Raw genomic sequence first — 25067 nt, forward strand, 5'->3', positions numbered from 1 at the left:
TCCTCTGCATCTCCATTTTCACCGTAAATCCCTTCAAACTAAAACAACACAATTATAGAAGCGAGGCAGCATTTGCCTGAAAAAGGGAAAAATGTTCCTCTCATAAAACAGATGCTGACATGGTGAGAGGTTATCTGTGGACGTTTGGATGGGAAAATGTTTAAACCAAAACATGTTAATGTAGGAGTGGAGAATTTATTGACTTAAAATCTGAAAAGTTAGTGTAATATATTGTGACTGTGGATGTAAAAACAACCAGGATTTTCATTCTTCTGATATGAGGAAGGGCCAAGAGATTCTACACTCTGTACACATATTAGAAAGGTAAGGAATTTCTCGATGTCGATACCTTGATTAAAATCACTTACGAGTTTTTTTAGTCTTGTAAGTTGTACAGAGCACTAACATTGCTCTGCATATTTTTCTGACAAACGTGAGTCCATCAAAAAGATGTGAAGACGGTGACATTTTAATACATCTACATCTACATCAAACAGAAATCTCAGTGTGGCTGTTAAAAAAAAGAGACTTTTAAACCTCACCCCAGTTTCTGAGAACACGTCAATGTTTTTTTTCGCCTTCTCTCTGTGGGTGGTTTGTGCCATCTGTTGAGGAAAACCACCCTGTTTTTAGTGGAACTGTAACAGGATTTTGAAAATGTCGCTAAAGCCCACCTTCATCTGGAAATGGTTACATGTGTCAGGACAGTGGAGTCGACCTTAAGTTAACTCATGACGCTGAAAAGAGCATCATCTTAAAGCAGATCCTGATGATATTTTCCCACGCAATGCAGCTGGGTTAAAGTCATCATATTGCAGAGTTTTCTGTAACAAACTGAATTCTACACAGTTTTGCCAAAGGCACTTGTCACTGGAGATATCCTCTACTCCCAAAAAACACAACAAGACATTTAGAATTAGACACAGACATCCTGAGAAGTGAGCCTGAGAGGTTAGTCTCTTTCTTATTGAACAGCAAGTCTGTCCTTAGTGGTCTAAATTTCAATGATGACAGTACTTCTTCTCTCCGCAGCTTTAATATTTGAATACTAAAAAATAGTAGAGCAGAGAGCTCAGGACCCGCTGCTTACTGTTATGGTCATGACTGAAAATCCTAAAATGATTTTACAAAAATAAATAATAAAACACCAATAATGAGGTCATGTAAATGCAGAGACATTAACCTCTTGAACCCAATAATCTTTTGTACTCCTTTGCTTTAATGCTTTATTGCATAGCCAATACATGTCTTCTTCTTCAGGTCACTCATATATGACACTGTTTGTTCATTAAAAGTAGTATTATTGTTCATTTTCCAACTTTATAACTTTGCTGTCATCAGATGATTATTTATGTTTTTAATAGGTCAAGACAATATATATAATTCTATTTTAGATTTGTTATTAGGTCGATTTTGTAGTATAACTATGTAAAATTGAAACGTTACAGTGTGTAAGATCTCACCACTAGATGTCAGTAGACTGCAGATTGCAGTCACCTAAGTTCTGTTTTCCCCTCTCAATTAAAGTGCATAATCCTAGCTATGGTGGCCTCTGTAGGGCTCTGTTTATCTGTAGTGAGTGAAGGCTTTCGATCTGCTGTCACCTGTCAATGTGTGTTCACGTCTATTTACTTTGGGCAGGCGGTTCAAATTGTTTAAGGAGTCTAATGCTCTTCAATTACACCTTTACCTTTACCTACAATGTTTCTACCTATCTAGTCACATACATAAAAAGCCATTAGGCAGAACAATTCAATTCAATACGGTTTTAATTATATAGTGCCAAATCACAACAACAACTGCCCTGAGGCACTGTATATTGTAAGGTTAATACTCTATAATAATACAACAGTGATGTCCATCTCAGCCGCTGTACTCAAGATAATGGGCAATGTGGCACAAACCAGCACCCCTACCAATGTATTTTTAATGGGTTCATTCCAAGTTAATGAGAATGCATCACTTTAGGACGACCGTGGTTCAGGGAGGTGGGCAGCTTGTAACCAGAAGGTTGCCGGTTCGATCCCCAGGTCATAAAATTGTTGGGTTTTTCCTCTGTATGTATTATTATGGGGTCTACCTTACAACATAAAGCGCCTTGAGGCGACTGTTGTTGTGATTTGGCGACCTAAAAATGTCTACATAAATGTCTATAACTGACTAATCATTACATATTTGCAGAATTTTAGAACCAAAATAAAAATTTTGTAAAAAACAGAAGCCATTAGTGTAGCTATGCTGAAAATTCCCATTTTTGAACTACAGCAATAAAATGGGGATTATTTTATGTTTAAAACACTATTTAAAATAATTACAGATAGAATAAATCCTGCTATATTCACCAGTAAGTTCCTAAACGTTCTAGTATACAATCTGGCACCAGGGTGATAATGTGCAGTGGATTTATCACCACACAGTACTGTAGCTATGTTTTAACATCAACTTCCCAGAAATTAGGATGATTAAAAAAAAAAAAGAAAATCAGTGAATGGATTTCAATTATCTACAGTTTGGCACAGAAAACCAAAATACAAAGTGAGCAAGTCTGTACACTGTACTGCAGAGACACGTTGCGCACTGTTAATGTAAATAATGATTATTGAAGTTATAAATTGTTTAAAAGAGTCAATATGCAAATCTGATGTCACATGTGCTCATATACACTACACTTTATTGTTATTGTAACTAAAACCTTTAACAAAACATTGCAACTACATTCTTATAAGTCTCTTAATGAGTTTAACATTATATTAAAAAGGTATAAAGGGACAATACAGTAAATGATTAACACAATAGCCATGATCAGTTTTTGCAGCTTTGCTCTTACAGAGGCCATGCAGCTGTAAGGGCAATACATGTTTAGAGGGAGTGAATGAATAAAATATCAGATTGCAAAGAAATTATACTTTCTTCCTAACAGCAGCTGGCATAATTTTAAAATTGCCTTGCAATAATACTGCTTTTATCCATGCTGGAGGCCTGGTTTGTGGCTACACATTATGAATATAATCATGAGTAAAAAGTTAATGTTCTGAATGATATCATCCTGAAATTAACAACAGTGCTAGATGTAACTCATCTCTACTGTAGTAAATCAAGTTAGAGATGTCATGGAAAACAGGCACTCCTTGGCAAAGGAACCTCTCAAAGCAGAAAAACACTGTAACTGCTGCAGAAACTAAATCTTTTGTGAGGTTTCACCAGGCGGGGTTATTTGTGTTTTTGCACTTTGAAAGTTTGCCACATATTAACAGGGATAACAGCTCTTTGTGACACATGTCTGGAGCCTGACAACATATTTAAAGCAATTTAATCCTTGGTTGAAATGATACTTGAAAAATGTGTGCTTACTTTTCAACATCATGATTTACTCACATGAAATTAATTCTTGACATTAACAGGCTCATAGAAGGCAGTGGCCTATATTTTATTTCTTACAAACTACCCGAACTACAAAGCTCCAAGTTTGGGAAAACAAAGGCACCAGTTTCTGCACATTGTCAGATGGTGTTTAGGGTGCTGAGACAGAATCGTCTGCAGCTGACAGACACATCCAGTCCTGGGGTGACAGACTGACTTACAGCAGCACATGCTTGCGGCTAGACCACCGAGCTACACTGCAACGTAGCATCCAGATGTGGGCAGCTGCACTATACCAACTAGGATCTAGGCGACTACATGAGGCTCATTGATGTGTTTTCAGTTTTAGGCTCAACATAACACAGTGATTTACATGTTATGCACTGCCAATAGAAATTTGCATATTTCAGCTTCAAAGACTTATTTATTTGTTGTGTCCAGATATAAGTAAATTCTGTCCAACTGTCTTACACAGATAGCAGGGACACAGCTACTGCAAATATGATGTTTACGTCATTGCTCTAGCTTTCTTCTTTCTGTTTAATGATATGAATGCAGTGAAGTATTTTGACATCAACAGTACATAAAAGGGTCGCCAGAAAGCACAGACTGAGGAGTCGGCAGCAACTTACAAGAAAAGAAAGAAAAGGAAGCGAAAAAATTCAGTAAAACTGCAGTTCCTTGAAATACTAGTTGAGACTGGTTTCAAAAGCTAGCTTTAAAATAATGATATGACAAATAATTTGTCACACTGTGTAGTCAGGCGGTACAAGACCCCTGTGCTCTGTTTTAGTACGTGAAATTCTAGTGTTTTATTTGTTTTATTTGTATGATACACAAGCATGTGAGACGCACCCACAGTCAATATATGTACTGTGTTATTGTGTTAAGCTATAGTGTTAGCTGATAACTGAAAACTCCACTTAAAACATGCTTCCTCCAGGCTTGAAAAAAACCATTAAACAAATAAACAGATATCAGGGCATCAAAAAAGAAGGGTCATAGGCCAGAGGGTGACATAGCGGCTGCATCACATTGTTTTTTGGGAGGGGCGGGGGGTTATGGCAGTTTGAGTTGAAAATGACAACTCTCAGGTCTGACTGTCTTACCCTGAATAACTCACATGTTGCTGGGCCAAACTCTGCAGAGAAAAAAAATGTAATGGAGGCGGTTATGAATAAAAGGATGTTTTCTCAGTCTGGAGAGGCTGCGGTGGTTAAGCCCCCCCAAGTCTTAATCCACATGAATCCACATTGGATCCCCACCATAACCTTTTAACCTGTGTTTTGGCAGTTTTTCCCTCAGCTTTCCTATCGACCCCAAAAGAAAAGCAAAATAACAATACTGTGAGACAAGAACTGCTGTCTCCTTTTCTCTATTTTCATTATACCAAATATACCAAAGCAATATTACTAACACTTGTGTAAACAAAACTGACAAAAAAGTGGAGGTTTTAACTCTTTAACTGACAATCATGCTTTTTACCAAGATGCTTCTCACAATAAAACTACTCTTACATAAAAATGCATCCTGTGATGGAATTAGTCCAGTACTATAAAACATATTTATGAGTGTAAGGTTAAAGGAGCCTGTTTGGTGCACATGTTGGGCATTTCTACAGATTCACACATAGAAAGGTTGTAAAATCCTTTGGAAAATGGCCAATGAAGTGATCATGACTTGGTCAGCTGTGACGCTCAAGTTCATCTGGAAATTCAATATAGCCCCGACTTGGCTTCCAGGTTGAGAATACAGAGGCAGTATCATCCCAACGACAAAGAATTTACAGTGGAAGTAGTTTCAAGACGTGATGTTGTGTCTGGAAATGACATTATGGATATTGTACAAACATTTCTAGGACCAAAAAACAAAAAAAACAGTAAAGATTGATATCAAATATGGTTGGAGGTTTGGTTTAGATTTAAATATAATACACAAAGCGCACATCAGAGCATAGCAGCATCTGTCCCCCACATGTTAAGATGCTATGGAACTTTAATTGGCTTTAATGAGGAAAGGCCTGCGACACTGCTTTTACCTCAGTCAGCACTTCAAACACATCTGTATCTGTGGAGGGAACTCTACTACTGAGCTCTCGCATGACAATCTTAAACATAAACTGACATGACTGAATGATTTACAGTCTTTCCTGTGTAAACAATTTAGTTTAACAACAGAGAAAGAAAATCCTCCATTACTGTTTTGCAGATCACATTAACCTTTATGCTAATTTCTACATTTAATAATAGAATTTTCAGGAAGTAAATCAACCATATGACCAAAACTTGCTGATTTATTTTAGTTTTAGAAATTTGGTTTATAAAAAAAGAGATGACTTTTCTCTAAGCCAGTCCTCTAAAAAATGTTTGGCTTGTTTTTATTTTTGAGTTTCTCCACATGTCTGTGTGTCCTTGGGGTTGTAGTATTTGAGACAAGAATTTAAAGAGACTGAAGGGTACTCTTTTCTGTGTCTTTTAAAACCCCAAAACAAAAGTGCAAGCTGTTATTGTTCAGCTTATTACGAGCAGAGCCTTAGTTAAGGAGGACAAGGAATATTAATTGTATTAAAATATAAAGCAGCAAGTTACAGTTTAAAAAAAAAGATCCACTCGGATACCTCATACACTATTTCTCCCTGCGGTGACAGCTAGTGCTGGATGATAGCAAATTAATTAAATACCAAAGTTACAAAGGACTGAGTAAACAGACTTCCAGTAAACACTCTTTGCACAAAAACAAAAACGTCTTCTCCAAAGGTCACCTTATAAGGGAAAGCTAGAGTCTTTTAACACAATATCATATGTCCAGTTATCAAGCCTATGCAGTATTTAAGACTTCTTTTACAAGGTTCTTCTTAAAAAAAAAAAAAAAAACACTGTGAACAGCCCGTCTTTAAGCTTAATTAAACATTAATTGTACATGGTAGAAAAGAAACAAACTGAGTTTGTCCACTGGCTCTAACCTGATATTCAGCTCTGTTCAATTCAATTACATTTATATAACACCAAAACACAACAGTTGCCTCGAGGTGCTTTATATTGTAAGGAAAAGACCCTACAGAGAAAACTCCAACAATTAGACAACCCCTAAAAGCAAGCACTTGGCGACAGTGGGAAGAAAAAACTCCTTTTTAACAGGAAGAAACTTTTGTCAAAACCAGGCTCAGGGAGAGGCAGCCATCTATCATGACCTGTTGGGGTTGAGGACTTGTGCAATAAATGTGCCACAGTTTTCATTACAGTTACACCAGTCACCTAGAAAGTGCATGTTGTTAGCAAATGGTCAGTTGCCACTATATACACACACCGCAGGTAATTTCAGCTAAATTTATACTTTTAATTTAGCCAAACACATTTTGGCTAAATATATAGCTAAATGTTTTAAATCTGCCATCACAAATCAAACGTATTATTAGTAAAAGAATGATGCAAAAATAGCCTAGAGTCTTTTTATGAATGTATACATGAAAATGTCACTTCATCAGTATCTCAATACTTTGATCAGTTTAGTTCTTTTTCTCAGATTTTGCTTCTATCTCAAATATGCTGGTTTGTAGCCATAAATAGAAACCCAAGCTCTAGTAGTGGGGTTTTTATGATAATCACTCAGCCTTCCACTCTCCAAAACACAGCATGTTTTGAAATCAATAGCAAAATAAGTTCAGCCAAAATGGGCTGACAAGCTGGAATTAAAGTATTTACTGTAACACTGGATAAGCGGTAAGAACAAAACACCTGTGGTTTAAAAAAAAAATTACAAATTGCATTGCATTTCTGTTTCTGCCACTAAAATAAATCAATAAGCAAGTTACCAAAATGTTATTTTTGAATTGACAAAGTTCCACACTTGATTTCAGGCCACTGCATGACAGCACATGAATCTGTGACCTTTTATGTACAGAGAGCATGGCAAGATTTTTGATCCCAACAGTAAAAAAGAAGCCTCATCCAAACCACAAAATGCCCTCACAGACTATAGAGCAAAGGGCACAGTTACTCTTAACTTCACTAAAGGCATCCATGCTTGTAAAACACTCAGAAATAGAAGTAAGTGTGATCAATCTACAGCCATTAAAACGTATAGAGTTTCTCCTGACTTCACAGCCCTGATTTAGAAGAACTGTTTCGGAAAGAGAATCACAGACTCTGAACAGCTCCTGCTCCTGCTGAGAACATCCACAAAAAAGACAGAGACTAATCACAGGGGCTGAGCAAACTAAATACTGCCAGAATTTTGCAGTGTGTGCCAGTAAAACGTATGTGATATAAACCACAATACTGCTGTAACCATAATATTCTGTTTGGGGGCCTCTCAGACTTCAGGTGGCCTTTAAGAACTCAAAAACTGAGTATGAGCTTATTGCTTTGTTGCCTCCATCTGTCAATTACTGTCCCAGTTTTAACAAAAATCAGCCTTAAAACATTCATTACGCATTATATATGCTTCACAGTGGGTGCTTAATGTAGCCAGTGTATTTTGGGGTTTCCTCAGCAGTACGTTTATCAGCCAGTTTTATCAGGATGAAACTGACAATTGTTTTGCAATTATCTGTGAATGGCTTTGTGGCAAGTAAAATCACTGTATTCTACTGTTTTGTCAACATATCTGGTTTACAAAAAAGTCCAAATAAAACTATCTAAAGGAAAAATAAATATATGAATTGAGTTGATTTTAAATGTTGTGTTTGCAAGCAGAGCAGTGGGGTCTGTCTAATATCATACAGATATTCACAGAAAATACAGGCAAATAGTAGATATAACAGAGTTATTCCTGCACGAGGCAGTGTCAGGTGTCTTTATCCTGTAGTTATTGAGAATGTAAATGAACATCAGAGGGGTTTTCATCAGTTCAGCCACATGCCTTACCCGCTGTTTATGTACTGATATATTATAATGTTTATTTAAGCTTGATAGGCATGTAGTTTAAAGTCATATAAAATTTGGAAGGACATCCTCATCAAGCCTGTTGGCACATCATGAGTTTACATTAACAACCACAGGCATCTTACACTGGCCTCATTAATTCCAGGCAAATACAGGTGATGTAAAACCAGATGAGCTGATGTACAAGTGGTGACAGGCTAATGCAGGATGACAGTCTATCCTTAATAGAGTTCTAAGTACATCTTTATAGTCCCAAGACAGGCCTGACTCACTGAGTCTTCTACTAGGAGGGAAATCTAACTCCACAAGCAGCCAGTGAATGTGCTGTGGAAAAATAAACAGCCCAGAGAGCAAGCAGAGCCACAGTGAGAACAGCAATACTGTAAATACTTCCACTCAGTAGTTGGACCACAAGATCATGGGGCTATAATGACAGTTCAAGTTATGGAGTGACACTGCCCAGTACTAATTACAACCACAGGAAACTAGATGGAAAGAAGTACCAGGCTTACTTGCAACTAACTCTATGGATTTGGATGTTTTACTCAGACCTCTAATCAATAAAGTAAATAGCATTTCTCATGGTGACAGGCATGAAGCCACATATCAGCAACATATCAGCAACTGTAAAGAGTACAAAACAAACTGAAAAACTGAAGAAATCCCCCTTCTGTCATGGCCGTGGTCTTGGCATCAATGAAAATCGCTCCTCTCTACCAGGTTCCCCCAGGACTCAGCAGAGGTGAGGCAGATCCTACCTGTGACCGCAGCTTCCCCTGCACACGCATGTGGAGGCAGACGAGCAGCAGAAGAGCCAGTCCTGACAGCATTCTCTCATGTGGGCACAGAAATGTTCAAGCGGTCACTGAGGTGTCCACACGGGTCCAGTGGCTGCTCCTATCAGCCTCTTCTATACCGCTGTAGCTCTAAGAATGCCAAAAGAACCCTCTCACTATTGAACTGATCTCTATGAGCTCCCCTTGTAAACTGAGCTGGGGGAGGTGCAGCTGGGGGAGGTAAGGGGGACCAGGGTTTTTTTTTTTCTTTTTTAGAGGAGGGAGGGTGAGAGGTAGAAAATGAACTGGAGGGAGAGAGAAGAGAGACGAAAAGGAGGCAGAGTGTAAGAGTGTAGCAGCTACAACTACAGTAAATTGGAAGTTAGAGAGGAAGTTTTGAAGACTTTTTTTCAGTTTGGCAAAAAAGAGAGGAAGGAAATTCTTGAGGGTCTAAAATGAAAGTGTAAGCCAAACCACCAGGGTTATGTGCTACTAAGTGGCAGGTAGGCATGTGATCTTCAAAAGATGCCAACAAAAGTCAATTACGGAATTACACACTTAAGTAGAAGTTCACCTTCATGTTTGTTGCTAAGACTACAATGACACAATACAGAAAAAAACTTCATGTTCAAGTGAAAAAGACCCCATATGAAAAACACATTTTGTTCACAAACAACAACTCAAAAACAATAAGATTCTTGTGTCCTATTGGAGCCACATTGCAGCGCTGGAAGGATAACTGCTGCAGCCAAGAAGACCTGACTCATCATATGGTTTTCCTATATTGCACCACCATTGTTTCCACAACATTAAATCCTAATTCACCAGGACATTTTGAGGTAAGGAAGACACTCTTCATCATAGTATGTGACAGTTGGTTTTCACATAATATAATATACACAGCCCAAGCACATTGGGGCCGTTGTGGCTGGACCTATTGGAGCACAAAGAGACCCTTGCAAACACAGGCCAGAAATAAGCTTAAGATAATTGAAAACTTTTCTATTTTGAAAAGGCACATGGAAACCATGGAAACATGCTGCTGCAAATGGCTTATTGATTATAAGGTTATACCTCTGATGAGCAAACAAAGGTCAGACATTCTGTTTAATAACAGAAAGAAAAACTTAACTGATAAAGCTTTAAATCTTGTGCCCAAAGTTCAGCAAGTTATTTCAAGACTTTATGTTTTTATGTGAATCTAACATATTGTCATTTATGTTATATTGTGAAAGTGTGTGGGGACTGTAGAGTATAAATAGGTTGTAATTTCTACAAGCGACCAGTGTCACTCACTGATTCTTTGTTTTCAAAGATTTTGACAGTAATGTGTATTTGTGAGCCTTGTGATGAATACCATGTGACTACTTTGAAAACATGATATGTTTGCATGAAACGGAATCAGACATTTATTCAAACAATCGTATCGTTGTGTAACACAGCATTTTTTCTCAATAGAAAAAAAATTGAATTTAGTTCACAGTGAGGTATCACACACATACCAACATTCACAATTACATTATGACCGCTCCACATGACTTTTGTCCACTCACATCAAATGTTTAACTGCACAACAATTAAGACTACAGACCCTGCAATTTATGCCACTCTTATTTTCAGTGTTCCCTATTTCAGGAAAACCATGACACCTTAAGCTGAGGTGTGATTCTGTTTAGTGTAAGGTGGTCATATTCGGATTCAGTTACAGCTGACTTAAGGCAGTTTTTGTCTGTTTTTGTTGTTTCTGAAAATGCTTAGAATTACTTTCAGTGATGAAAATGTTCATCACTGAACATTTTCAACAGTTCACATCACTGAACTGTTGAAAATGTTCAGTGATGTGAACATTTTCAACAGCCATTAGGTGTGCGCTTTCCGTTCTGTCAGCCAGTGTCTTGTTCACATTATGCGGTGTGTTCTTTTTCTTTTAGTTTTCAGAACAAAGCACTCCAACATGCAGCTGTAGCCAAAAGCCCCTTCTGTTTCTGCTCCACTGTACAACAGTTTTGCTTCTTGTAAATTTCCACCAGGGGCAAGATGAGAAAGAGCATTGTAATATGTTTAGTTATTCTCTACACTGATCACTTGGGCTAGTGACACACTTTCCTCAGAAGTGAGAGTCTTTTTAAAGCCTTTCAGTGCTTGATAGGAAAGAAATTTAACCAAATACATATATGTAACTTGTTTTAAGACTACTACAATCTCAGGAAATAGGAACAGGCAAAAAACTACACAGGTTTACACAGAAGAACTGAAAATATTTATTTAATAAACTGAATAACTGGACACCAAGACTCGCTTTGTCTTGATACAACTAACTGCAAATTTGAACTGCCTTCAACAGCAGCTCATACCTAATGTGCTTCCAGTAAAATTATTAGCTACTATGAAGCTTGGAACCTAAAATTTATGTGTGCAGTCACATGTTTTAAGTGAGCTGAACAGCTTGCCAAATATTTGCTTGGTAATGATATGTATTTTGGCAGTATTCTTAATAAATCACACCCTTCCACCTTCTTTTAATATGCTGTTAAACTGTTTCACAGAGCAAGGCACTGAGTGCAAGAAGGAGTACCAAGAAACAAATATCTACACACCTGCATCTGGCTTCGCTTGTGTTGGAAGTATGTCAGCAAACACACACACATGCACACACACACACACACACACACACACACACACACACACACACACACACACACACTATATTTTATTGAACCACTCTAACTGTAAACACAGCTACTACTTGCCTAACCTTCCCCTTTAATTAAAACTTATCTTCCCCTTAAAACTGATCGATTTCCAGACTTGCTTTTCTTCACCATAAGGATGGCTTGAGTACTACCTGGGCCACACACATACAGTACATACCATGAACCAGTATGTACATCTTGCACAGTAAGCAACCAAGTGACAATAATCTCTCCAGTCAAGCACAGCTGCAGACACATAGGATGGGAATGGCCCCTTTCAGCAGCACATCTGTCATGGTGAACATACAGACATCATCTTCTTCTCCCCTGATGTTTCTCTTTCATTACGGAGGCATAGCCCAGAGGTTGGACAGAGCCAGACTGATTCTCCGGTATATCCCAGGATCCTTCCCTCTACAAGTGGGTCAGCTCTGAAGCAAGCTTGGCTTAAGGCGCCTGATTCCTCCAGTTTCCAGCCCACACACGCCAGAGTCATGCTCTACTGCAGGTGGGCTCCACATTACTGTGTACTGTCAGAGTCCAACAGACACATGCTCATATAACCCTGTATTCAGCTTCTGTTCTTATTCTCTGTCATGTTTTTCTTTTCTTGCCATTTGCTGTTTGGGTGGTATTTAAATCCAAAGTTAAGTAGCCAAAACTTGACAGCAAACATTTTTAGCAAGTGTGGCCTCAGGGACTGTCTACCTGACAGCTGTACTTTGTTACTACTCTATTACCCTTACATCATTCTTTCCTCGTGCTACTTTAGAGTAGAAAGAAGAATACCTGCAGAAATTCAACCCCTCCAATGATCTTTATAGACCTCTTGTAAACACTTTACACTGATTTTAATTTGGTCAGTAAAAGTCAAGAAGAGGCAGAAAGTAGGAAGGAGAGAAAACATCATCATTTTGGTGCATCTGGGATACATATTAGTCAGCAAGGCCAGACATGTAGGTCCCATGATTGTTCCCTTCAAGCAATGTGTTTGACTGAAGAAGGCAGGTTTGGAGTGGAGGAAGGCAAGTTAATGAATAAAGCAGGTTGAGAAGGGAGTTAGGATGGGAGGGGCAAGGTGTGGCTGAAGTAAGCTGCTGCTTCTATTTGTCTTTGGCCTGTGATGGACAGACTCTGCAGCTGAAGTTATATTCCTGCCACGAGCTGTGCAAAGCCAAGTGTAAAAGTTATGAACGGGAGGTTTCTTCTTCACTAAACACTATAGCAGCCATTGTCAAATATTAGTCCCTCATCTTTGCCTGTGCTGTTTGAATCAGCATAATGTACTACGTGTCCTCCTACGTGGCCATCACTGTAGCTTGATGCTATACTGTACATCAACCGTAAATGTCAGAGGTAGTACCTGCATTCATGTTATAAGCTCATCTTCTTTTACACTTGCTCAACTACAACCACTTTTGTGTAATGAAATAAGATTTGATGTGATAGAGTCAAAGTTTACTTTGATTCTTATAGGACTAACCTAATGACATGTTGCCATACTAGATGACAATATCAAATTGTAGTAAATAATATTTCTTCAGATGAACATAGAATATAAAAGAAGAAGAATATAATAATTTAAATTCAGTAGGGGGGGTGGGGTGGGGGTGGGGTTCCCTGTACTTTCTTACAGAGCAATGGGAAGCCTCTGCATGAGCAATCACATTTCAAACAAATCCTTTTTTTGCTTTGATAATATCAGTACCTTTATCTGAGACAGATGAAGATAAAACAGAAGCTGCAGATGGAGGAATGTAATGTAGGAATGATATATTTTCATAGTTCTTAATTAGACCCTCCCTGTTTACATCATTCATATGCAACAGCCCAAAGTCTCTAACGAAGGATTCTGTAAACAAACTTCACAACGATATCATTTTTTAAACCAGACTTTAAAATACAAAGCCTGAGGAGATATTAAATCAAAACTTTTCACAACATGTTCATATAAACTACCTTTCTAAGGGCTCCTACACACTGTGAGATTTCATCACACTGTGCAACATCGATGATTTAATGCATGCTTAGTGTACTATAATAATACCTAGTGAATCACACACTACAATAACAAGGTGACAATTTGTCTTCCTGCTGTGTTCTCATCAGCACAGTCACGACAACAGCTGCTGTCAAACATAAAAACAAAGTTCTGCTGCCACAACTACACTAGACTTCTTCACTTCTTTACTTTAATGCCAAACATGTTTTTTTCATATTTTGTTTGTTGTGGGTTTTTTACTTTTCACAACTGAATTCATTGGTCAGTCTTTCATATGAGTATCCTCATTTTTTGGCTCTGTCATAATTTTTTCCCAGATAATCTTTGGTGTCAGTGTCTTTAAAACAACTTTGAACCTCTCTCACTAATCTGGATATTACTCCGATTCTTTTTTTTTTTGTCTTTTGTATGAGGCAGCTCAAAACTGCACAGTGTTTATCCTGCTTAAGTGATAAGTGAAGAAAGCGTATAAGAGTTTTTGATAGCTAATGTCAAAGTCAAATGAGTTTATACATCTGCTGGCGGTGTTTCATTAATAAAGCTGTTAGAATTAGACGTCATCAGATAAAATCGTATTCACGGTGGAGTTTGACCCTGAGCAGCAAGAACCTGGAGGAGAGCACAGAAAACCCATACATACCTATTCACACCTGCAGTTCTTAACATATTTTAAAATAAGTCCTCCTGACCACATATTGAGTGCTTGAGATCACTGACATTCCAAACAAACCGATGAGGCATTAAATGTCCTCAACTGTCTCTTCATTTGACAGCCACCCACACAGCAGCAAATTACTGTCAGCAGCCGTCTCTCTGAAGAAGACCTCTGTGACTCCTGAGTGCTAAAAATACAGTTTTGTATCCATATAGTATACCCTCATAAACCTGTATGGGAGACCGGGAGATATTAGGAGTCATTGCTCCATTTGTAGTTCAGCCGGTTGTTTATCATCCATCTAATGTAACATACATTAGCTAAAGCCCACTCACTGCCATTAATCTGTTGTATCAGCCAATTATCCCCCTACCTCCAACAGCCTTGTTGTCCAGCTATTCCATTCCTATACAGAAACTCCAAAACTATTCAAAGCTAGTTAGAAAGGTTAGTTTCTATCTGGTGTCTCCCTTAACCAAACATGTTGAGCCCACAGCTTAGTTGCAGTCACACAAACATGATCATCATGGCAAGAGAGGGATAAAATAAAAGATGGAAGGTAAAGTGCCAAACTGCAACCAAAAACAAGCATCACAGGCTGAAAAATGAGACCAATATGAAATCTACAGCTCAGTAGATACAGAGAAACAATGTGGTTCTATAAAACCAATTATGTAACTATTTAGTATATAATTGTTAATTTCCTCATGACAGTCAACGTTTTCCTTAGTTTTTGGTTGCTTATCATGTAAACTTATTTATCTACCAATATCTAGGGAAGGTATTTTAAGAGGAAAAGTGCTTGTACAAATAGTTTATTTCTGCTGACACCCATATTTAATGTGCCAGCCCAGATGTTGTTTAGCTGAGCTGTGAGAATATGATCAGGAAATGGAAGTTCAAACACTTTTGCTCTTCCTGTGGTCATATAGCCCCATGTGGAGGCCAATGACTCAGACAACACAGCAACAAAAGTCTACAGCTAGTCCAGCAGCTCTTACAGTAAACTTATAGCACTGACACTGATGTTTACTATGTTCAGCTACTCAGTTTAATGTGTTAATACGCCAACTTCTCTTAATTTGAAGTAAACAAAAAGCCCTCGATTAGCATTCATTTACATTTGACCATGAACTAATGGACAAATTGAAATGTCAATATAATAATGGTACCTAGTAAAGGTTAAGGAAACGTATTATATAATAAAATTTCCCACAGTGGGCATTAATGAGTGTACCAAATTTAATGGCAATCAAAGCAACAGTTGTCTGAACATGATGGCAAAACATAAAAGAACCACGAACCACAAAATTATTAGTCACTCTAGGTATCAGCCATGTAATTAATGTAATTCAATAACTGCCAAGACATTTTCTTATAAAAAAAAAAACAAAGCTGACCCCACAGTTGCACAAATGGAAAACCAAGCTAAGGTTGTCAAGATTCTATCTGAAAATGTCATTGCAACTCCTCACTTAACCAAAAGTAAAGTACGGGAAATACATCAAATGGAGATCCCATCAAATGCAGACACTTTTCTTTCTCACAGCTTGATTGAGGCCCAAGGTTAAATACCCCCCAATCTCCTGAGAAAAGACTTTATGAGCTGTAGCAGAAACCAGTAGAGACCAGGAGAGACGTGATGGAGCAGAACAAGTGTCTGACCCCCAAACCTGAAGTGCTGAAGCCCACTAAAGCTCCACAGGTCACACAGAGGCAGTAACCAGGCCGATGTGGGCCAATTAGAGCCGGTGGGGGGCAGCTGGGGCCCATTAAGATCCAGGAAGTTGAGGCCAGACTAAGACATTAATCTGTCATCTCCCTCACAAATTTATATTCATTTGTCTTAACTGTCATCCAACTGGAATTTCTATATCCAAGACCCCTGACAGTGACAAGTGTCATAACAAGTGTCTCAGTAACTCTGGTAGGTCCAGTGCTGTGGCTGTATACATGAACCTGACTTTCCATTCCCTGTATAATAGAGCAAGAACCTGTGTCTCAGGAATTTTGTGAGAAATTTGTGTCTTGTTTTCTGTACATTTTATGCTAAATTTTGTTTAAAAAATTGAAAATGCAGAGTTAAAAATGGAATTACAAGCACATTTCAAGAGCTTTGTCTCTATTAGGAGAGGCACCTAATACAGAGCCTTGACAACAAAGGCACAATGGAACACTATACACCATAACGAACTGAAATACACAAAGAAGTAAGCGCAGGCCCAACCACACCAAAAAAAACAAGGATACAAAAACTGAGAACTGGGTCAAAGTCCCAGGAACTTGACAGAAGTTCTCAAAAACCAACACACCATGCCACAATCTAAAGAAACAGCTGACAAGCATAATTCACACCTATCAGTCTGCAAAGGGTTTGGGACTCCAGTGAACTACAGTGAGAGCCATTATCTACACAAGGTTAAAACTTAAACAATAGTGAATCTTCCCAGGAGTGTCCGACCTATCGGAATTATTCCAAGAGTGCGTCAACAACTCATCCAATAGGAGGTCAAAATAGAACCCAGAACAACATCTAAACAACTGGAGGCCTCTCAGCTCTCAGTTAAGGTCATTAAGCTAATTCTGTTTTCTACCAGAAAATCCAGGAGGATAGTGTCCGGCCATCACTTCATGCCATGATGCTCAAGCAGCGATTATAAAGACACTAGGAAGTCCACCTCTGAATGGAAGAAAACTATGTATGGACAGTCCAAGTGACTGTCCATACTCATATCCAATTGAGATGCTTTGAAAAGACGTTAAACAGGTTGTTCATGCTAGAAACCTGTTCAATATGGTTGAATTAAAACAATTCGTCAAAGAAGAGTGGACCAAAATTCCTCCACAAGGATGTGAAAGACTCATTGCAGCTATCGCAAATGCTTTAGAGGTTTAGAGGGCAATTACTTTTCACATAGGGCCAGGTAGGTTTTATTAACCTTGCTCCCTTAATAAAAAAAATTCATCATAATTTTTTTTTTTTGTAATTTACTCAAGTTGCCTTTGTCTAATATATGAAATATGCAAAGAAAAAAATCATGACAGGGGCAAATACTTTTTCACAGCATTGTTTATGTTTGAGTAAAAAACTTAATGTGCTTTTTTCACGTTTTATATTTAAAAAAAATTAGACAAGCTACTTGGCTATTTCACGTAGCTGTTCTGGTCATTTAACCTCCATGCCAGGTCATACCCCATGCACCATTATTGAACATGTTGAAGTATCAGAAGAGCTAAAAGTAAGAATTTCATATCATATCTGTTGATGTATGTCTATTAGCTGAAGACAGGCTGTGTAACCATGCAGTGAGTGATGATGGGGAACACCCTATGAGTGTGCAGCTGGGGCTTGTACTGACAGAGATGGGATTGAGGTATCTCCGCCAGTCTGTGCCAGGTTGGCTGTATATCAGAGCTCTCATCCCCTTTTTAACAAGTCTGTCTGTCCACTACAGTTGGGGATGCATAAAACAGATGCAGCTGTCAGAGCAAAGAAGTGAGGAGTGGCCCTGGCTGTCGTTTGATGAGTTTTGGCCTGAGCCATGCTCTGGGCTCTGGGTGCTGGGAAGCATGCCAGTCAGAGAGGAAGGCCATTGCTAAGACCTCACCATTGCACTGGGTTGGATATCCTGTAATTCTGTCATCTTCATTAGGAAAGAACAATGCATCAAAACCTATACTGGAATCTGCCTGGTCAACCTTTCAGTGCTTATCAGCAAACATTAATCCTAATAGAGACCAAATCAAAATATTTCACAGACCAGAAGAAGACATAATCAATTTATTGTCCACACAGATCAAGAAAATTTAAACTTCAGCTTTCAGAACTGGATTTCCTGATATTTTAGATGGCTCTTGCGTAACTGTGTTGAAGGGAGCAGGGAGTAGTGCAAATCCACTACTGGCTCTGTAATAGTCCAGGAAAGATAGATTTTCTTTCCTCAGGTGGGCCCACCACCATCAGTAGAAAAGTGTGTGGTCAGTGATCGCCCTTTAAAAATATACACACCCTTCTCAAATGCACTTCCTCAGTATAAAAAGGAGAGAACTCACAGCTGCACTGAATTCCCGACATAAAGGGATCTTTCTTCCACTGTTCATCCGAAATGAGTAACTACATTCATAGGACCTGGACTTTCCCATGTGCACATTGCACATACAGCTCATTGGAAATATTAAATGTTTCTGCTTTTAAAACATAAAGGTGATTGTACAGAAACTTATCAATCAGGATATTAAATGTGCTTAACAACTCAAAAATTCTGATCATAGACACAGTCTTATAATTTTACTAAAATTATTAACTGGTTTCTTTAACACTTTACATGTGACATATATAATAGTTTAACAGTCTAACCCAATCCCTATGAAACCAAAAGAACCTTTTGATTACATGTCCATAGCCATTTATGTGTTAATGTCCTGAACAATGACTAACTGTTTAGCTTGACTTTTCTGTGTGGAGTTAGCATGTTCTCCTCCCACAGTCTAAAGACACACACGTTAGGTTCACTGGTGAACCTGAACTAGCTGTAGGAGTCAATGAGAGCATGAATGGTGGTCTGTGTTTCTCATTTATCTTCTCTTTCCCTTAGTTTGTATTTTGTCTTTGTCCTTCAATGGTCTCTTTTTTTTCTCCTTCTCTTACCCCTCACCCCAGAGTGATCACAATAGATAGCTGACCCATCATTCTGTTCTTTCTCCCTACTGTCACCTGATGCTCGATCATACGTTATCATCTGATTGTTGGGGTTTTCTTATTAATATTGTGGGCGTCTCTAGGAATGTTGACCTATCCAGGATGAATGAGATGAGAACTGGAACTTAGGCTAAGTAAATGGATAGATGGATGGATATTGTAAAAACAAATGGAAAGCAAGGGCAAGAACAAGAGAGTAATCCTGAAATCTACCAAGCACTTTACTATACAGAACAAATGATCTATGTGAACCGACCAACCAAAGTGTCCAATCTCTGTGGCTTGTTACCCACCCTAATAGACTCTGACCACTAAACCCACAAGCGGCATGTGTTTAGCCTGTAACCAACCACAACTCCAAAATGTGATGCCATTTTAAGTGCACATGCAGCAGGAAATTTCAATATAGGCAGTGAATTGAGAATAAAATACCATAAATTTGTCCAATCAGAAGAAAACAAATCATAGTCAATTAGATGTCCAAAGGTGAGAGAAAGAGAAAGAACAGAGGAAGGCAGTTATATGCATAATACTAAAGATGTCATGGACCACAGTAACTATGAACTGTGTGGTAAAAGGCCATGTTTTCTCTGTAATCAGTAACAGATCATCGCCACAGCAAGCACATAACTTTTATGGTTTGAATATGGAGAGATAAAATAACAAAATCATTTCCTCCTAACCCAAAAATATAGTCCAAATGTTATGAATTAATTTTTCATTATTATGATTAAGTATCAAAAATTTGCTTGTGGTCACGGTTGAAAACCACAATGAGACCAATATGAATTCCACAGCTAAAATTACCTCCAGACACTAGTGCAAAGGTTTGTGGGGTGTTTTTTTTTTTAAACAAAAACAGCTCAAGATTTAAAAAAATATCAAAGAGCTGTGAGCTAGTGGTTGTAACATGGGACTGTAACAATGATTTAAACTCATGACTTTGTTCCCTTGCTCTTCCTGACCGCTCATCTCTGTTGTTACATGTCATGGGTGGGCAGCCTTTTTCTCCTGTGGACCACAAGGACTTAGATAAAGCAAAAAAGCCATAAACTGGATAACTGAATCAAAATGTAGGTAAAGGTTTACACTGAAAATGTTATTAATGTTACAATAATCCAAATGCTATTTTGACAGTTAAATTGCTCAACATCTTGCCAAATATCTCATGCACTACTGAATAGGTCACATATAAAACACATTGCACTGGAATCAAACTACCAGCAGCAGAGTCGCTGCAGTAATCTCCCTAGAGATTGCTCAGTATAGTGTTGCCTTAAGCATAATGCTAGGGGTTATTTTGATCCTTTTTCAGTATGTGTGAGATGGTCTAGTTCCAGCACAATGATGCACACACATTCACTCACAGCTTAAAAAGAGAATTTTCCACAGAGGGAAGGTTCACTCAGTCAGAAAATAGACTATAAGCCTAATAATAATCAATTAATTAAGAAAAATCACCTGAGGCAATAATTGGCGCTCCTCATTCTACAAAACGAGGCGCTTGATGTATAAAACACCATGTATCATTTGAGACATGTTATATTAATTAATCTTGTCAAGTATAAGAAGACTGTCTGTATTAAGGGTAGTCAATCAATACTGTGAAAAAAAAAAAACTGCCCAAGTTATCCAGTAACCCTCTATATACAACAGTGTGTCTATGTATTTGTGCTGAGGTGAGAGGTGATATGTAAGCACTTTTAATCACGCATCATGCTTAATTAAATGTGTTCTTCTTATCAAGCTTTATTCTATTACAATTTAAAGGAAAATAATGTGCTTAGTAGGATATAACAATTATCTAACAGCTCTAGTTACAAGTAAAATTATTTATAAAACATAAGTACAAATTCATAAAATGTAATGATTGGATATGAATTAAACAATTAACTACATGAGTTGAGCTAAAATAATTAATCTATTAATTAGCTGAAAAAATTTAGGGATAACTATTTGAGCCCGTTGTTTAAAGGAAAACATTTTAGATTTGTTACTTTTCGTATTAAGTTTAATTTTTTTAAAAGTAAAAATTGATACATTATCTAAAAGATCAATAAAAATGATTCTATAGTCCTGTATGAAATTGTTCCAACTCAACTAAATACAACAACAATATTCAGCTTTCACTTTATCTCATGATTAACAATAATTTATTGATCTAATCACTGGTGTAATATGCATGCACCTTGGACTTTTAGTGATATTTACCCGATGCCTCCCACTTAATAAGACCCATTTTTAATGCAGGATTTGAGAGTATTTCTAGTGCTTCAGGGAACACTCTGAACCCCTCTCTCATCTGTGGTATCATTTGCTAAAATGATGAATGCTTTAAATATTTACTTTGGAAACATGATACACAAACACTAACTATAAACAGCAAACGTTACACATAATGATTTTTTCCTTCTCGAGAATAGCACACAGTTGGACAAATACCGTTTTTCTCTGGTAATGTGCTTTGGACGTGTTGAAAAATGTACAACAGTAGTATGTGCTATGTACAGACGGGCTCTGACCTGCTGGATCGACTAAGTTTGAATAACTGGTGAAAAATTATTGTATGATTTGGCTCTCATCCAAATACAGAAGCATCAGAGTCTCTGGTAGAGCTCCAGGAGTGTATCCGTAACACTTCTCTGTGCCTTGGGGACAGTTTAACAGTTTGTGCAGTAGCTTTGTGGGAGATATCTTCTGACTAATTTGGTGTCAGAGTCTTTTTCTTCACAGAAATGTAATAAGTATTAAGTTTACTGTATATTAATTTTACAACATTTATCACAGTCTGGCAAATAGCCAACAAAAACTGTTTGAGGCAAAAGAAAGTACGCAGATTTTGATGAGACAAAGAGAACACTGAAAACTGCAATTAAAGAAACACAGAGCTTTAAGTGGTGCTATAACAACCATCCAAACACAGACCAAACTCAATTTTTTAGAGCCAACATTTCCCATATGAGCTAAAAAAAAATAATATCCATCTTGACCTGCCATTGTTGTTGTCTTTTTGGCCTTCCCATATGGAAAAGAAATAGAAATGACTTATGGCAAACATTTGTTTTTCTTTATGTCTTATAACATTTACTTGTCTCTTGCTATGATTTACAGTCCCTTTCAAAATTCTCTAATGTAATTATCAGAATTAAGTATTAAAAAAAATTTCTGTGTATTTCTATTCCATGTGGATTACCATGGAGAAACAACTGAAAACAGCAATGAATGTATGAAACATGTCGTAAAATACAATCTGGTATTTAACTCTAAAGCGCTCCTGTTGTAACTTTCACTCATGTAGCTTCAATCTCCAAAAGAACTCACCAAAGTTGCAATAACGTTATATATTTCAGAGGGAACACGTCACCCACTATCACACCAGCACGATCAACATCCCCCCTCCAATAAAATACTAGAAATAATATACATTATAATGCATTTTAACAGGAAACAATGCATGGATATCCAAAATAGATATAGAATGAATGGCAATAAAAATATAATTATTATCATCACCAATTCGAGTTTTAGGCCATGCAGTAAATGTTACTTCCATACTTGACCTGACCTTGCAGTACTCTCTGCTTATCCATAGAGCATAGTAGTTGGTTGGGCTTTTAAAAACAGAGCAGCAGCAGAGCAAACTAAATCACTGAGTAATTTGGTATTTTGATCTGCTGCTCGCATTAAAAAATAGATGAGTAGAAAGTTTTAAAATTTTATGTTGAGTGGGACTTAATATCCTGAGCAAACCACTGAATATCAGTCGCTACGATACTTGACTCTAGAAGACAAAGATCAACCCACTGGTGGCAGAAGAGGAAAAGTTAGAGGATCACATTTAGGTCAGCAGGACTAATCCTGTGGGGATCAATACAATCTCCATCAGAAAAAGTCTTATTATAAAAAATACTTGACACTGCTAATACATTTGACTCCAGAAACATTGTGTTACTGCTTTGATTTTTAATGTATTCTACTTAAAGGTTTTTGGGTTGTTTTCTTTGATCAATTAGTTATTGCATTATTTTGACAAGCTACGGGGTATCATGTTGGGTCAAGCAGAGTGCATCAAACCAGCTGACCATCAGCTGATCCAAAGAGGTACCAATGATGACTGACACTTCAAACAGTCTGTTCAAGCTGCCAACTTCCCTGCGGTTCCTTCCTGCTCCATACTGTTGCTGTTGCTACTTATGATTGGCTATGCTGCTTTTCCCCTCTACCAGCCCTGCCTCTTTCTACTGTGGTCTTTTTTTATCAATATAGTTGCAATGATATCTCTTGTTTTAGAGATTATGTATATTCCATATGTCAGGTATATATCTTCAAGGCCCTCTAACCTCCAGGAGGGGAGGGAAAACCTTCAGCGCCAACTGCAAACATTTATAAATTCCCACAATAATATGAAATTCCAATCATGGCTCTGATTAAATTAAATTATCCAGATGTTTTCACATTATATCTTGGCTTGTAGCTGGGGGGATGTCCTGTTCAGAAGCCTGGACCAGCTGAGAAAATCTCAGTGGAGAAAGAGATGCAGAACAAAATCTCCCTTTCCTGAAAAACTTCTTATGAGTTTGAGTTTTTAAATAATAAGCCAGAACATCAGAGACTGGAACATAAATGGACATTTGCAGATAAATAATTTCTGAATCAGACACGCAAATCACAATTTATTTTTGTGAAGGATCACAATGCCGATGAACAGTGTGCGTTAACAGTGAAATGGGAGATCAGAAGGCTTTCTGTCTTGATTAAATCTTAATGTTGCAAAGACTGTTGCTGGATTACAGTTCATGGGAAAGACACTGGGTTAAAAGAGTAAGGTCAGCACAACCAGTTGGAATTGAGCTGTGTTTTAAACACATTTCTTGGAGTTAAACCCTGTTCAAACAAGAGTTACAGTGAATCCAGCACAATGAATACATACCTAACTATAAGCCCACACAGCAACAGCGTCCTGTTTTGATCCAGCAGGGTAAAACCTACCCCCGATTTTTGCTGCTTTGCATCACAGATACTGTACAGCCATGATTCTTATGCTGTGCTGCCCTCTGGTGCTCATAGCCATCTTTACACCAGTGCTACCACCTAAGTGTGTAAATGTTTACTTATATTATAAATGTTTTACACTCCATCTGTACATTTGAATCACTGCTGCTTTACCCAAAAAAGAGGTCATGAAGAAAAGGTGGAGCTCCACTCTAAGGTCATGAAGGATGCAGCAGAAATCCAGCATGAAAACACACAGAGCTTAACGATGACATACTGTTTCATACAAGTGAGAACAGTTAGAACAAAATGTTGCCCATCTCAGCAAAGCACTGCAGGATCTTGTAAATAGATGTAATCATGTAGCATGTAGCATCATGAAAAATAATACAAAATCCTTCTCTTTTCTACAGTATGTCAGAAAAAGGGTCAGTGTGTGGCCTACCGTACACTTTCCTGCCACACAGAGAGAAGTTTCGTTCTGTCCACATGGCGTCCCGTCGATCACCCTTTCTGACTGTCGCACATAGAACCTGAACCCTATGGCCCGGCAGTTGAGTTCACACTGCTGCTCAATAGGAACTGTAAACAGATTTAGGATCTCATGATATAAAGACATATTTCAAGATTTGAAAATATGCTGGTTTCACAATACACACAAACAAAAGAAAATTACACATCACAGATGAACGTGCTGACATCCATCTTTAAATATGTGTAAAAAACTTGACACTATCATTGTGTGAATGAAATAAACGTAGATTTTAAATTTATTATTTTATAACTACATGAAATCCAGCTAGATTTAAAGACTGAATCCACATTGAAAGAATGCATATGCATATATGATACATGGGGAGTAACTGTACTTTGATAATATATTTAAATTTGCTAACCTTTTCAAGCACATATCCTTTCGCACCTCTGGACACTTTAAAGCCACCATTCTGACCAGTTAAAATTGCACATGTGTGACTTTATCAGGCATATTAAACTTGTGCAGAGGA

The 25067-nt window shown here is 37.8% G+C and overlaps 1 protein-coding gene across 2 annotated transcripts in view; it reads right to left on the reverse strand.

The window, feature by feature from the left end:
- Nucleotides 1-25067, reverse strand: part of thsd4 (thrombospondin type 1 domain containing 4) — a 45668-nt gene that overhangs the window by 11462 nt on the left and 9139 nt on the right. The window contains exon 7 of one of the 2 annotated variants that reach the window (XM_019360635.2): nucleotides 24506-24642. In XM_019360635.2, coding sequence (XP_019216180.1) covers nucleotides 24506-24642 — 137 coding nt within the window. Of the gene's footprint in view, nucleotides 1-9001; nucleotides 9225-24505; nucleotides 24643-25067 lie in introns of those variants that run through there. The other variant, XM_019360638.2, reaches the window with a different exon arrangement.

Source organism: Oreochromis niloticus, linkage group LG1 (assembly GCF_001858045.2).
Source record: "Oreochromis niloticus isolate F11D_XX linkage group LG1, O_niloticus_UMD_NMBU, whole genome shotgun sequence".
NCBI lineage: Eukaryota > Metazoa > Chordata > Actinopteri > Cichliformes > Cichlidae > Oreochromis > Oreochromis niloticus.